General features: G+C 37.4%; 1 protein-coding gene across 1 annotated transcript in view; it reads right to left on the bottom strand.

Annotated features, from left to right (window-relative positions):
* MOB1B (MOB kinase activator 1B) overlaps positions 1–16,663 on the bottom strand; it is a 61,428-nt gene that overhangs the window by 12,646 nt on the left and 32,119 nt on the right. Inside the window, exons 2-3 of the mRNA XM_028100729.2 lie at positions 9,259–9,425; positions 4,670–4,763 (exon numbers count right to left, since the gene is read on the bottom strand). Coding sequence (XP_027956530.1) covers positions 4,670–4,763; positions 9,259–9,425 — 261 coding nt within the window. The remainder of the gene's footprint in view (positions 1–4,669; positions 4,764–9,258; positions 9,426–16,663) is intronic.

Raw genomic sequence — 16,663 nt, forward strand, 5'->3', positions numbered from 1 at the left:
TGAATCAATTTTGTTATTCTAACCTTGTTCCAGTTTGAACTGACAAAATGATAGGTCAGTGAGTCTACCAAAGAAGGTGAAATATAATGGAAAAATACTACAGAGTACTTTAAATGATCTTGAGATAGGTTAAATAAGGAAGCTTTCCATTTAATCATAACTACTTACACCTGAAAAATAAACCTCAACATGATACACATGAAGAAACATTCTAACAGCATACCTTACTGCCAACCCTGGGCAACAGGGATGACTTGTCAAGTCTACTCTCCAAGAAGAGATTCCCCAACATTTGGTATTCTATTCCACTGCTTAATCACTTTCACTGTCAAGAGATTCTTTCTAATCTGAAACTAAAGTTCTGAGGGGGACTCAAGCCTGTTCTTATTTGATCCTCTTAGGAGACAGAGACCACAAATGGTAGAACTTTTAGCATCATTACTCTTCACTTAAAGACAGGGACTCATCCATGTTTTCTCCCACATGTTAAGAAACCTTAACATTTTGCCTTTCCTCCCAATCATATTTTTCATTTTGTTAGTGATCAGGTCTATTTTTAAATGCAAAAATCAAAAGCAGACACAGTTGACCTAGAAATCATTTTCAATATTCTGAAGCTTTTTTTAAGCCTACTAATTCTCAATGTCCCAAAGCTTTTTGATATACTGCTTATACCTCTACAGCTTATAACTATGATTTTCTGATCCATTCTTCTTCTTTTGTCATGTTTATACTGAAGATGACTTCAGTATTAAATAGATGACTCTATTTTGCCCACACTGATTTTTTTATTCCACTTTTGGCAGATCATTCTCTTTGAAACTTATTTGTCATCATGGTATGAACTTATCAACTGCAAACTGTAAAATATTCATCATTTCTTGGTTAATAATAATAATAATAAATAATAACTGACAAAATCCTCTGAGGTATCACTCAATAACACTTTGCAAGGGGCCAGTACTAAGCTACTAATAAATGCCTCTCCTTGGTACAATCCCAAGCATCTTCTGCTAAAGATGGACATGAGGACAACTGCATCTCCTCAGCACTAACAACGGACAAAACTTAAGACTCTCAAAATATGGGGCACCTGGGTGGCTCAGTGGTTAAGCGACTGCCTTCGGCTCAGGTCATGATCCTGGAGTCCCAGGATCAAGTCCCGCATCGGGCTCCCTGCTCAGCAGGGAGTCTGCTTCTCCCTCTGACCCTCCCTCCTCTCATGTGCTCTCTCTCTCTCTCATTCTCTCTCTCTCAAATAAATAAATAAAATCTTTAAAAAAAAAAAAGACTCTCAAAATAAAAAGGAAGGGAGGGAAGTAAATGGAAGCAAAGGCAGAAGGAGGGGAAGGAAGAAGGGAAGGAAGGAGAAGGAAGGAAAGAATAAAAAGAAGAAAGGTAGTTGGAAGGATGGATGAATGGAAGGAAAAAGAAAAGGAAGATCATTTTTGTTTTTATAGTATCTTTATAGAGATCCTGTGCCTGTTACTTTCAAAGAAATACATACATTCTTTCTAGCCAGCTTTTTAGAGAAGGTTTCTGTGGAGAAAGTGATCACAGCAGTATTCTAAGTGGCAGTAATTCTCCCTAGTTCACAGGATATTGGTATAATATCAGAAAACCTCACAGTAAAATACTAGTCAATTTCAAGGGGAGAAATGACAAATTTGAGGTAAAGAAACCTTGCAGACACTAAGATGATAAAGTAATCAGGGTTAACATCACCAGTGATGGGATGGTTCACACTGTGTGCCCCCTGATATGATCCACCGAGAAAAAAATGATCATTTCTATGGTGTCCACCCAAGAACGCATAGCCTGAATGTGGTCATAAGGAAACGTCAGATAGCCTGTGTCAGGCGTCCCCAAGACCACCCCCAGGTTTGATGATTTGCTAAGAGGACTTACAGAACTCAGCACACAGTTGTACTCACAGTTATTATTTATTACAGTGAAAGAACACAAACCAAAATCAGCAAAAAAGAAAAAACAAATGGGGCAAAGTCCAGAGGAAACCATGCACAAGTTTCCAAGGGTCTTTTCCCAGTGGAGTCAGAGGGCCCACTTAAATTCCCCTAAGACTCAGTTATGATAACACATGTTAAATACTGTCTACCAGGTAAGGTCATTGGAGACTCAGTGTCCAATAAAAAATGTTTTATTTATTGGGGGATGGCCAAGTAGGCACCCTCTGGGTGGCACATATTAAAATTCTAGATTCCCAGAAGGAAAGCATTAGCCATACTGTTTGTACAAAGAGTTTAGGCATAGTGAGCCAGTCTCATCTTAAGTTAGGGAGGTGGAAACCCTTTTGAAATCCGAGTTCCCAAGGCACCTGGGTGGCTCAGTTGTTAAGCGTCTGCCTTTGGCTAGGGTCATGATCCCAGGGTCCTGGGACAGAGCCCCGCATAGGCTCCCTGCTCATAGGGGAGCCTGCTTCTCCCTCTCCCACTCCTGCTGCTTGTGCTCTTTCTCTTGCTCACTGTCAAATAAATAAAGAAAACTTTAAAAAAAAAAAAGAAAAAAGAAAAGAAAAGAAAAAGAAATCCAACTTCCCAGTTGCTATCCATGGATCAACCTTGTAAATAGGCCTTTCAAGAGATAAAGTCAGGCCTGCTATGTTAACTCTTTTCCATAAAAAGGGCAATACCAGAAAAAGACTGAGAAATTATTCTAAATTGTAGGTACCTGAAGAGATAAGTCAAATAAATGCAATACATATTCCTAGATAGGACCCTGGATCCTAGACCAGAAAGGGAAAACAGATATTGTTGAAGCAGTCATGAAATGTGAATGGTGTCCATGGACTGGAAGAAGTGATCTGGAGGGTCTGTATGCTGACTATGTAGAAGAGTGCCCTTGTTTTTGGAAAATACACAGCTGAGTATGAAGAGAAAAGAGGCATTAATGTCTACAACTTGCTCAAAAGGTTCAGAAAAAATTAATGTTAATGAGTATATACACAGAGTAGTGATGAAGCAAATGCAGTAAAATGTTAATAACTGGGGAATCTGTTGTGAAAGAAATATGGGAATTCCTTATGCTCTTTTGGCAACTTTTCTGTACACTTAAAATTATTGGAAGCTTCAAAGTTTGAAATAGTCTGAAAATAAGTTCTTTTCAAAAAAAATTACCTTAAGAAATATTTAAATCATATTCTTTTCAACAAACTGTCAGTCCTCTTTAAAAGGACTGGATTCCGAGAAACACCTAAACTCACTTGGAATTAATTTGAAGGATAAGGTAGACAACTCCAACTAGGTAACACTTTGCTCGATATGTGAATTTGGTCAAAAAATAAAGTACGACTATGAACTAATAACACTGCATCTCTTGGGTAGTTAGTAATCTGACTCTTTAAAAGTCACCCAAAATAGTCTACAGTAAGTGATTAGCAATCTAAGGTCACAACTTATAATGATAATACTCCTGAACACTTTAAGTTTGGGCAGTGTTGTTCTGTTTTGATATTTACACCTTATATATGATGGGAGTGTAGGATACACTTTATAAAAAGTCACACTAAAAATTAAAACCTCTCTCTTTATGTCTTATATCAATTAATATTTCTTATAATAATATAATAATACAATGTAGAAAGTAAGAATAGAGGCACTAGAATCGAAGTGACTTAGATTTCAATTCTGGTTCAGCCTGCTTCTAGATAATAGGACCTTGGACATGTTACTTAACCTTTCTCAGACTCAATTTCTTTTCTTACCTCATAGGGTTGCTGTATGAAGTGAAAGATAAAATGTATGAAAGGCCTAACATTTTAGGTAGCATTAATAAATGGTAGCAGTCATTATCAGCCATAGTAATAATAAAATTGTTTCAAAAATTTATTGATCTAAGCAAACATTTACCAAGTGCTAACTAGGTGGCAGGCACTGTTCTTGCACCAAAAGGGATTTAAACAAAGAAGGAATCTAATAGGTTAAATAAGACATGTATAAAGAGTGTAAGTATAATATAACAAAGAAATGTAATCACAAAGACAAAAAAGTTAAATAGATCAGATCTAGTCTGAAAAAAATCAAAAGGTTCATAAAGAAAGAAGCATTTGATGTGGACCTTGCAGATGGGTAAGATTTTTTGAACTATTACCAGATAATGATTGGAGGGAGATGGGAAGAGAAGAAAAATATCCAAAATAATGGAATGAGGGGCGCCTGGGTGGCTCGGTCATTAAGCGTCTGCCTTCGGCTCAGGTCATGATCCCAGGGTCCTGGGATCGAGCCCCGCATCGGGCTCCCTGCATCGGGCTCCCTGCTCCGCGGGAAGCCTGCTTCTCCCTCCCCACTCCCCCTGCTTGTGTTCCCTCTCTCGCTGAGTCTCTCTCTGTAAAATAAATAAATAAAATCTTAAAAAAAAAAAAAAAGAATGGAATGAGCAAGTTTTCACAGTATAAGTAATGGAGGGAATAGTAAGGTGTTTCCAGTAATTCAGTTTGGATAGACAAGAGGAGATTCATAAACAAAGAGAGGAAAGGAGGAAGGACGATTATACAGGGAGAGCCATAAAGCTCAGGCTAAAAAATCTGGACTTAATATATCATTAGTGAACCACTGAAGGAGATGCTAAATAGAGAAACTATATGGTCAGAAACTTTCTTCTTATCTAAGAACTTTTAAGTAAAAATGAGAATTGATCATAAACCATGTCTTACTTTGGGCCAGCTGACATCACTGGACAACTTTCCTCTGTACAGAAATCTGTGATTGTTCCATAAAGCATATTAATCTGATTGAAGAAATCCACAGCTGCAAAGCAAGTATCAGTTTTCAGTAAAAAATTAAATTTTAATTTTACTCAAGGAGAATCCTAGATTTATCAGTGTTCTTTCCTCTACAAAGAAGAGGCAAAAAGCATACACAGAAATCACAACACGTGGCTACTCTGAAATTAGGGGCTTCTGTTTATTAAGTTCATCCTTAGGTGGGTGAAAAAAAAACCACCACAGAGTGGGAGAAATTCTTTGCAACACACAGAGCCAACAAAAATTTGGGGGTGCATCCAACTCCTGATTTTAGCCCAGGTCATGATCTCAGGGTCCTGGGATCCAGCCCCATGTCGGGCTCATCTGGCTCCAGCTTAAGATTCTCTCTTTCCCTCTCCCTCAGCCTCTCCCACCACTCCCACCACCTCCCCACACCCACTTGCACTCTCTCTCAAAGAAGAAAAACATATTGTGTTCAGAATATATGAAGAACTCCTATGCCTTCGGCTCAGGTCATGATCCTGGAGTCCTGGGATCGAGTCCCATGTCGGGCTCCCTGCTCAGCAGGGAGTCTGCTTCTCCCTCTGACCCTCTCATGCTCTCTATCTCATTCTCTCTCTCAAATAAATAAATAAAATCTTAAAAAAAAAAAAGAACTCCTATGGATTAAAAAGAGAAAGACAACATAGTAGAAAAATGTGAGACAGTTTTGAACCAGCACTTAACAAAAGGAAGCTTCCAAATTGCCAAAAAGCACAAGAGATTGGCAATCATGGAACTGCAAATTTAAATGATAGTGGGATGCCATTCCACAGCTATCAAAAAAGCTACAATGTATCTGAAAATGCAAAGAACTAAGAATATCCAACATATTCTTGAACAAGATGAACATCAAAATTTATGAAGCACAACGAAGAAAACTGTGTGGTCTTAATAAACCAATGGAACAGAATGGAGACCAGACACAGGTTAGCACAGAAGTGTATTAGTTTCAGGTGTACAATATAGTGAGATTCAACAATTCTATACATTATTCAGTGCTCATCACATTAAGTGTACTCTTTATCCTCTTCATTTATTTCACCCATTCCCCAACCTATCTCCACAAATAAATTTCTTAAGAAGAGCACAAAAAGGACTAATAACACAGTTTTCTATGTTTCACTGGATTTATTCCTAGGGTTTTTTATATTTTTGATGCTATTTCTAATTTTGATATTGACTCCAGTAACAATCTTGTTAAATTTATCTATTGGTAATAATAATCTTGGTGTAGTAATAACAATCCTAATATTCTGGTTTTTCAACATTCATTCATATTGACTGAATGAATATGCTTTCTTCCAAGAGAAATTAAGATAACCATCCCACTTGGGTGCCTGGGTGGCTCAGTCAGTTAAGCGTCTGACCTTAACGTGAGATCAAGCCCCACGCTGGGCTCCACCCTGGGTGTGGAGCCTACTTAAGATTCTCTCTCGTCCTTGCGATGCCTGGGTGGCTCAGTCGGTTAAGCGTCCGCCTTAGGCTCAAGTCATGATCTCGGGGTCCTGGGATCAAGCCCCATGTTGGGCTCCCTGGTCACTGCGCTGGAGCCTGCTTCTCCCTTTCCCACTGCCCCTCCCTACCACTCATGCTCTCTCTCTCACACACTCTCTCTCTCTCAAATAAATAAATAAAATCTTAAAAAAAAAAAGATTCTCTCTCGTCTTCTCCCTCTGCCTCATCCCCCCTCACACGACCTCTCTTAAAAAAAAAAAGAAAGAAAACAATCCCATGTATAAATGCACCCATAAAAGTAAGATACCTAGTAAATCTAACCAAAGAGGTGAAAGACCTATACTCTGAAAACTATAAAACACTGATGAGAGAAATTAAAGATGACACAAAGAAATAGGAATGTCTTGGAAGGACATGGATTGGAAGAGCAAATGTTAAAATGTCTATACTACCCAAATCAATTTACAGATTTAATGTAATCTCTATCAAAACATCAACAGCATTTTCCACACAACTAGAACAAACAATCCTAAAATTTGTATGGAACCACAAAAGATCCTGAATAGCCAAAGCAATCTTGAAAAAGGAAAGCAAAGCTGGAGGTATCACAATTCCAGATTTTAAGGTGTATTACAAAGCTGTAGTAATCAAAACAGTATGGTACTGGCACCAAAAGAGACACATAGATCAAGGGAATAGAACAGAAAACCCAGACATAAACCCAGAATGGTCAATGGTCAATTAATCTTTGACAAAGCAGGAAAAGAGTAATGCAATAGGAAAACTGTTCAGCTACATGTAAAAAAATGAAACTGTACCACTTTCTTACACCAAACACTAAAGAAACTCAAAATGGATTAAAGACCTAAATGTGAGACACAAAACCATAAACCATAAAAACCCTAGAAGAGAGCACAGGCAGTAATGTCTCTGACACAGAAGAGAGCCACATTTTTCTAAATATGTCTCCTGAGGCAAGGGAAATAAAAGAAAAATTAAACTATTGGAACTACATCAAAATAAACAGCTTCTACATAGCAAAGAAAACAACCAACAAAGCTAACAGGAAACCTACTGAATGGGAGAACGTATTTGCAAATGGCCTATCTGATAAAGGGTTAATATCCAAAATATATAAAGAATTAAAAAACACCCAAAAAACAAATAATCCAATTAAAAATGTGGCAGAAGACATGAACAGACATTTCTCCAAAGAAGATATACAGATGGCCAACAGACACATGAAAAGATGTTCATCATCACTTACCATCAGGGAAATGCAAATCAAAACTACAAGATATCAACTCACACCTTGTCAGAATGGCTAAAATCAACAACACAAGAAACAGGTGTTGGAGAGGATGTGAAGAAAAGGAACCCTCAGGCAGTGCTGGTGGGAATGCAAACTGATGTAGCCACTGGAAGACAGTATAGAGGGTCCTCAAAAAACTAAAAATAGAATTACCATATGATCCAGTAATTCCACTACTGGTTATTTACCCAAAGAAAACAAAAACACTAAATTCGAAAAGATATATGCACCCCTATGTTTATTGCAGCATTATTTATAACAGCCAAAATATGGAAGCAAGCCAAGTAAGTGTCCATTAACAGATGAATGGATAAAGAAGATCTCTCTCTCTCTCTCTCTCTCACACACACACGCACGCGCACACACACGCACACACACACGCAAGTATTACTCAGCCACAAAAAAGAATGAATTCTTGCTACCTGCAACAACATGGATGGATCTAGAGAGTATAATGCTAAGTGAAATAAGCCAGTCAAAAACGACAAATACCATATGGTTTCACTCCTATATGGAATTTAAGAAATGAAACAAAGAAAAGAGACAAACCAAAAATCAGACTCTTAACTATAGAGAACTAGTGGTAGCCAGAGGGGAGGCGGTGGGGGCTGGGGGGGAAATGGGTGAAACAGGTGAAGGGCATTAAGAGTACACTTATCTTGATGAGCACTGAGTAATGTATAGAATTGGTGAAACACTATCGTACATCTGAAACTAATATAACACTGTATATTAACTACACTGGATTTAAAATTTTTTTAAAGTCTACCCAAAAATAAAAGAGTATCTCAAACATATTTTACTAACTTCAAAAATCATTATTGAATTGCCTTAAAAAAAAAGCATAATGTAAACAAATAACTGAGTATGCTACTGAAAAAGGCAATTTAGTATAGTGGCTAAAGTGTAGTCTCTACTTGTCATGATGAACACTGGGTGATGCATGGAAGTCATGAATCACTATATCGTACACCTGAGACTAATACAATGCTGTACGTTAACTAACTGGAATTAAACTAAAAACTTAAAAAAAAAAGTGTAGTTTTGGGTCGCCTGGGTGGCTCAGTCGTTAAGCGTCTGCCTTCGGCTCAGGTCATGGTCCCAGGGTCCTGGGATCAAGCCCCGCATTGGGCTCCCTGCTCCGCGGGAGGCCTGCTTCTCCCTCTCCCACTCCCCCTGCTTGTGTTCCCTCTCTCACTGTGTCTCTGTCAAATAAATAAAATCTTTAAAAAAAAAAAAAAGTATAGTTTCTAAAATTCTAAAGCTCTATATCTGAGCCCAGTTTCTATCATTTGATAGCTGTATGACCTAGGCAAATTACTAATCTTTCTGTCTCACCTTCCTTATCCATATTAAACTGAAATAACAACAGAACCTACATCATGAGGCTATAAAGATGAAATAAAAAGAATCCTTGCAGAAAGGGTAACTGAGGGCCAGACATAGAATTAATGTTCCATAAATATTAAATGCTGTTATTATTACAATTTTTTCTACTGAAGATGGTAAATCTATGCTTTGTGTTACATTGTAACAGGAGATAAAAATTTCAAAAAACTCCATACTCACAAATATAATAACATAAAGGCTAAAGTGGATTGAGGTATCACTTTAACTGTGGCATTAGGTTTGATAACTAGATCCTTGAACAAACAACATCCAAACACTCATCTACAATGAGGCTACTAACCTAATTTAGAGTCTACCTAGAAACAGATAGGCTACTTACTGTTCACTGCAACCCATTCATTTAGATCTTCCCCCTCAGGAAGCATGACAGCCATCCGGAGATTGCCACTACCAAGTGTGGCTTCTGCATGCTTTAGGAGTTCATACTGGTGAGAACCCTCTGGGATGTTCTTCTTTGGTTTAAACGTTTTAGAGGAGCGGCTACCACTATGAATAGAAAAGAAAAAAAGAACCTCAATATTTAAGGCATGACTTTCAACAGAATATTCCACATTGTACTACTGAATAAAGTAACATTGAGGTGATCCTAAAGTCCACAAATAGCCCTAAATTGTATTGGATACATTAAATCCCAGCAAAATAATTGTTGTAGCTACTATGTTTGATACCCAAAACTCCTACAAACCTCTACATTCCCTACTGCAACTCCCTAGGAGAAAGATAATTTTTAGCTATAATTCATCCAGCTTTTCACAATAAATTAATGATTCAGGATTATAAATTGTAGTCTACAAGAACAAAGTACTTGTTTCCGGTCATTTTATTCCTTTTCACCCCTATTAAGTCTCTCATTCTAATACAAATAATTTATTTCCTTCATTAAAGATAGTTTTATGTCAATAAAACATAAAAACCCTAGAGTGAGAAAGAGAAGCTACATGTTCTGCCCAATTATAGGAAGCAACAGCAATCTTAATCCAGAATTTCACATATGCAGGTAAGTAGCTAGACATTAATATGGCTGACTTGCTCAAATTTCTGAATTCGTGTGGATACACACATGCATTTTTTAAATGGGTCAAATGAAACTAGTCTTAGAAATGGTTTTAAGAGTTTTTAAGAGATAGATTTTTCTATTAATGCTATCAAATTCTTATCAAACTGTATTATATCCCAGTCATCCCTTCTCAATACTTCCCTTTTCTTCTCTTCATATAAAAAAGGAACAGTTAAGAATGAATTAGAGGAGGCTGGGTAAGTGGCAACTCTGTAAAGTTTAATGTTACTAAATCCATACCACCAAAACATTCAGACATGTGAGCTTATACATACGAAAGAGGAATTCCAAAAAGAATAGATGAACAATAGTTATACTTTCCAAGCTCTCCATAGCTTTTCACTCACTACCCCTTCTCCCAAGCTTAATCCCATGATCTCTCCTGTCTTCCCCAAGGTAAAGGGTAGTTCTCAATGTTGCTTACATATTATAGTCACTTGATATGCTTTCCAAAAAGTACTGAGGATCCTGAGATAAACTAAGAATCTACCAATCAACCCAAATATCCAATCAAATGACAAGTATTTTTCATTTCTAAGGCAATGGCATTCTCCTTTAAACCGGTCTCGTCTCAGGTGTTCAACTGGAGTAAACTGAGGTTCTTCAACTCTAACACTGCCCCCTCTCCCTGCCAGGTATCTCTACTTAACAGTCAAGGTATCTCTAAAAGCCCTGATCAGACATTACTCCTCTGCTTAAAACCACTCAGTGGTTTAAAAAAAAAAAAAAAAAAAAACCACACTCAGTGGTTTTCCAATGCTCTCAAAGTAAATCCAAATGTCAAACATTAGACACAGTCAGGCCCTGGACCAACAGTAGAGTACAGAAACTCTTCTTCAGTTTAGTCAGATAATGCATTAAACACCAAATTCTCTCCTAGCATCTCTAAAATACAAAAACACAGAAAAGATCATTATGGCTACACTAAGCTTGAGACTTACTTCATTTTCCTGCTCTTCTCACCCTTTGTTTATCAAAATTTAGTGTGAGAAACAACAAAGACATTTCACTAATTTATGTGTGATTAATTACAAAAATAACTCTCCTGTGACTAATCTGGTGCATGTCTTCAGGCAGGGTGTAAGTTAAGTACACTCCCCTTAATTAGCCACTCTTCAGACTAATACAGCAACTGAGGATGGGACACGCTATTCTGAAAAGGGCTGGCAAAGTACATGAGCTACAGGAACATCAGTTGTGCCTGCACTCAAGAGGAAGGTCAGAGCCTCATCTGCCCCCCAAAACCATCTATTTATTGAATCACTCAGCCACAAAATTTTAGGCTTCCAAATGTTTTTTGATTGATGTGCCATCCAGAATTGGTCTTCCACAAAGCTAAGTAAATCTACCCCATAAGACTTTATTCTTGAGTAGAAAGAAAAAAAAATCTGAGTTCGATTTTGTGAGGGCCAGCTATGTTTTCTCAGGCAAATACCCCAACCTTCTTGAGTCTATTCTTTCTTAAACAGTGAAAGCCTAATAAAAATAACAAAACATCACCACTACCTATATGACAGATCTGCTGCAAAATGAGAAAATATATGTGAAAAAGTTTTTAAAACTGTAAAATGCTGTGCACATAAAATGCTAGTTTTTTTCATTGTCCTTCCTGTTTCTGAACCAGAATGACAGAGTAACAAAGGAAATGGTAGAGCAATATCCAAAGCTGGATTCAACCACTATTCCCACCCTCTTCTCCTAAGACTGGATAGGGGGAAAATATAACCTTACTTTTACACATCAAGTTTACATAAGAAGTTTTAAAATTTTTGTTCTGTTTTTTCATGCTATTCCCATAACAAGGTTCAGATGATCTAATGCTAATTGTGGGACTAGACTGGAAATCAAGAAACAAGGTTCTATTCCTCATTTTGCTATTTTCTTCTTATGTTACTTAGAAAACCACAAATTATCATCTGGGCTTCAATTTCTTTATTTTGTTTTTTGAAAGTCTAGAAAATAACTTTTTACAAAAGGTTATAATTTAAGAGATGAGATAATATTTATAAAATGATTTTAGTTCCTTGGAAACTGTTGACTCCTTTCTCCATTCCTCTTTTCCATGTACATTCAAACTTCCAAAATGTTCTCAAGTCCTTTAATTTTCTTTCTCTCTAAGCTTTCTGCTTTATTCAGGCAGAATAACCTAACCATTTCAATATTTTCTAAATATTCTTTTTAAAAACCACATTCAGCTTTTTCAACCTGAAACTTCTACCAGGATCCACCCTACCCTGGAAGGGGTAGTCAGTACTGCTCCCCATTCCTAAGTCAAAAGACCAACTGACAGAGTCCTCAAGTTCAAAAGCACAAATATGAAAGCATATATGCAAAAGTCCTCATCGATGAGTACAAGATCTCATAATAACAACGTATGGCCAAATGCATATATCTCATATGGCATTTTAAGACATTTGATGCAAATATTCAAAAACATTTTCAATAACACAAAGTATGCTGCCCTTCCACCCCACCCTCCTCAGAAGAAATCTGTGTGTCAGAAGAATCTCAGAAGAAATATCTTGTATATCCTTCCAAAGAGTCTATGTCTAAACAAGGCAAAGAACACCTGGGCCTGTTTTTGTTTTTACACAATTGTTGCATGCTATACTAAATAATGTTTTTCAGTAAACATATCCAGGAGATGGTTGTATATTAAGACAGAACTAGATCTAACTTATTCTTTTTAAGACTGAATAGTACTTCCTTATATAAATGTATAATATGTCTTAGTCACTTAATGATAAACATTTAGGTTGTTTCCAGTCATTTGTTATTACAAACAACACTGAAGTAAGTATCCTCCTGCACATGCATATATGAAGGATAAATCACTAAAAATAAAATTGCTGTGCTAAAGGACATTCACATTTTTAAATTTTATATAAGCTATTTTTCCCCAAATAAGCTGTACCCTTTTACAATCCCATTAACAATGCATGAAAATAGCTATGCACATTTTCAGTCTTAGACAACAAGGATTCTAACTGCTAATTATTCTTGTATGGCTCCTAACACAGTATAACTTTATGAGAATTTGGGGCTTTCTGATTAAAATGTGAATGATACATTACATATAAGGGAGTTGAACTGATAATTCATGGCATTACCCTGAGGTCTTTTCTTTCCAAATAAACCAGGATTCAGGATTGTTTGTCCTGGTCAGTCAGTCCTCTTATTCACATCAGAAGGCCAATTAATTTTTTTTCATATTCAAATTTTTTATTATGTTATGTTAATCACCATACATTTTACATCATTAGTTTTTGATGCAGTGTTCCATGATTCATTGTTTGCATATTAACATCCAGTGCTCCATTCAGTACGTGCCCTCTTTAATACCCATCACCAGGCGAACCCATCCCCCCACCCCCCTCCCCTCTAGAACCCTCAGTTTGTTTCTCAGAGTCTCTCATGGTTTGTCTCCCCCTCCAATTTCCCCCCCTTCGTTTTTCCCTTCCTGCTTTTTTTTTTTTTAACATACAATGTATTATTTGTTTCAGAGGTACAGGTCTGTGATTCAACAGTCCTACAGAATTCACAGCGCTCACCATAGCACATACCTTCCCCAATGTCTATCACCCAGCCACCCCATCCCTCCCACCCCCCCCACTCCAGCAACCCTCAGTTTGTTTCCTGAGATTAAGAATTCCCTCATATCAGTGAGGTCGTATGATACATGTCTTTCTCTGATTGACTTATTTCACTCAGCATAATACCCTCCAGTTCCATCCACGTCGTTGCAAATGGCAAGATCTCATTCCTTTTGATGGCTGCATAATATTCCATTGTATATATACACCACATCTTCTTTATCCATTCATCTGTCAGTGGACATCTTGGCTCTTTCCACAGTTTGCTGCTATAAACATCAGGGTTGTCCTGACACAAGTCAGGCCAATCAATTTCTAAAGCAAGACAGGTTGATTTTCCTAAGGGAAAACCCTAAATCCACCTTCCTTATACTTAATTAGTCATCCAATTTGATCTACCCTTTCTAAGTTTCAACAGCATTATTTATCTCCTCTTTGAGAACCTAAAGAATAGATTAGTTCCCACAGTGACACCTAGGTTAATTCCCATAAACCATTTCCTACCATCTCAACACTGTCACATCCATTATTACCCTTAATTTTAATCCTTTATTGTCCAATCCAACTATCAATGAAGTTGATATTTTCAAATTTGGACAAGAGAATCTTAAGGCTAAAGGAAATGAGGCAAGGGGGAGATACGCAGAGAACTCAAAACAGGGCCACTAGTAAGGGTTAGAAGGTTATCTGTATGTTTTACTGACACTGAAGAACATGACAATTATCTTAAAAAGGTTCTTAACATTACCAAGCCTCAGCTTCCTCATCTATAAAATGGGAATAATAATATCTACCTTACTACTGAACCCTGTGGTAAGAACTCCACTAATATTTGTTCTCTTTGCACCACCTCTAGGTACCAACCTGTTATTTCCATAGGTCTAAGTCCAATACTAAAGACCAGGTACTTGATAAACAGTTGTTAATTGATAGTTTCAATGAACTTCAGGTTAAGAACTCCTACATCAGAATAGTAATGATGAATGTATTATATAACATATATTATCTATTTCATATATATATTATACATATATGATATATTAACTAACATTTGCTGCAGGCTTTGTGCTCAGAAGTATTTTACATGTAACATCTCATTTAATCCTTTTAACTCTATGATGTACAGGCTATTATTTTATTTTATGGATAACAAAACTGAGGCTTAAAGAACTTACATAATTTGCTCAAGATTGTAAGAGTGGTAGATAAAGGAGCCAGAATTTAAATCTAGGATTTAAATCTTTAAAGCCCATTCTTTTACCCACTACCAAAGACTACATGATACTTATCTTTATCTTCTATCCAATTATTTCTAACAATTTTCTTCCTAAATCACCATAGTTTAATTAAACCACTTATGAAAAAGCACAAGACTAATTCAAACTGAGTATCAGGCACATTTTTAAAACAATCTTCAAACTACTTAATTCCATTTCTTCTCCTCCTATCTCTTCTAATTTATATGAATATTTAGTACTACCATTAAGAAAAAATAAAATCCCGCCAGAGAGCAATTTCTCTCAAAGTTGCCGAACATAATAATGCTTTCAGAAAGGCAGATATGTGCCAGCAAAAAAAGTTAGAAATTACCAAAATCAAGGAGAACATGCTCTAAAAATAATAAAGCTAAAGGCTATAGGCTAAAAGCTATGAGTATCAAAAAGATCATCTTCATCCAAGAAAGTGAGCAATCTGAACAAACATACCTACTTACATTTCTGCCTAACCCTAACATTCTTTTCTTTTTTAAAAAGATTTATTTATTTTAGAGAGAGAGAGAGAGCACACACACACAAGCAGGGGAAGGGAGAGAAAGGGACAGAGGGAGAGAGAGAATCTCAAGCAGACTCCCCACCGAGCATGGAGCCCAACACAGGGCTCCATCCCAGAACCCCCAAGATCATGACCTGAGCTAAAACCAAGAGTGGGACTCTCAACCGACTGAGCCACGCAGACACCCCATGTCTAACATTCTTTTTAAGTCACTGTTATTAGTGGTACTATTGCTGCTATCATTAATGTTAGGAAAGTAAAAAGTCCTTAACATTGCTAGAAAGCAAGAAAGAAGGCTATCAGTAGACCAGAAATTGAGGAATTCTGGTAAGATTAAAAAGCTGAGGGCCCCTGGGTGGCTCAGTCATTAAGCATCTGCCTTCGGCTCAGGTCATGTTCCCAGGGTCCTGGGATCGAGCCCCGCATCAGGCTCCCTGTTCGGCGAGAAGCCTGCTTCTCCCTCTCCCACTCCCCCTGCTTGTGCTCCCTCTCGCTGTGTCTCTCTCTGTCAAATAAATAAATAAAATCTTTTAAAAAAAATAAAATAAAAAGCTGATGAGAATACATCTGAAACTAGGAGGATATTATATGTCAATTATACTTCAATAAAAAAACAGATTTAAACAAATGTTGATGAGATACAGTGACAGAAAAAGTCTATCTTTAAAAAAAGAAGAAAAAAAAAAGGATGCCTGGGTGGCTCAGTCCGTTAAGCTTTTGCCTTCAGCTCAGGTCATCCCCAGAGTCTTGGGATCGAGTCTGCATCAGGCTCCTTGCTCCCCCGGGAGCCTGCTTCTCCCTCTGCCTGTGGTTCCCCCCTGCTTGTACTCTCACGCTCTCTCGTGCTCTCTCTGGCAAATAAATAAAATCTTATTAGAAAATCTAAAAAACCTGGCCTAGGACATGCCCACTGATACATGCTATAACATGAGTGAATCTTGATAATACTATGCTAGTGAAAAGAACTCGGACACAAAATATGTAGTATCACATACCATATGACTCCATTTATATGAAATGTCCAGAATAGGTAAATTCGTAGAGACAGAAAATAGGGGCTGGAGAGGAAGAAATGGAAGAGTGACTACTAATGATACAAGGTTTCTTCTGGGGTGTGATGAAATGTTCTGGAATTAGATAGCCAGGATGGTTGCACAACTTTGTTAATACACTAAAATCCGGGGCACCTGGGTGGCTCAGTTGGTTGGGCGACTGCCTTCGGCTCGGGTCATGATCCTGGAGTCCCGGGATCCAGTCCCGCATCGGGCTCCCTGCTCAGCGGGGAGTCTGCTTCTCCCTCT

The sequence above is a fragment of the Eumetopias jubatus genome, unplaced genomic scaffold (assembly GCF_037043125.1).
Source record: "Eumetopias jubatus isolate StellerSeaLion01/CBP00866 unplaced genomic scaffold, mEumJub1_p1.0 scaffold_2, whole genome shotgun sequence".
Lineage (NCBI taxonomy): Eukaryota > Metazoa > Chordata > Mammalia > Carnivora > Otariidae > Eumetopias > Eumetopias jubatus.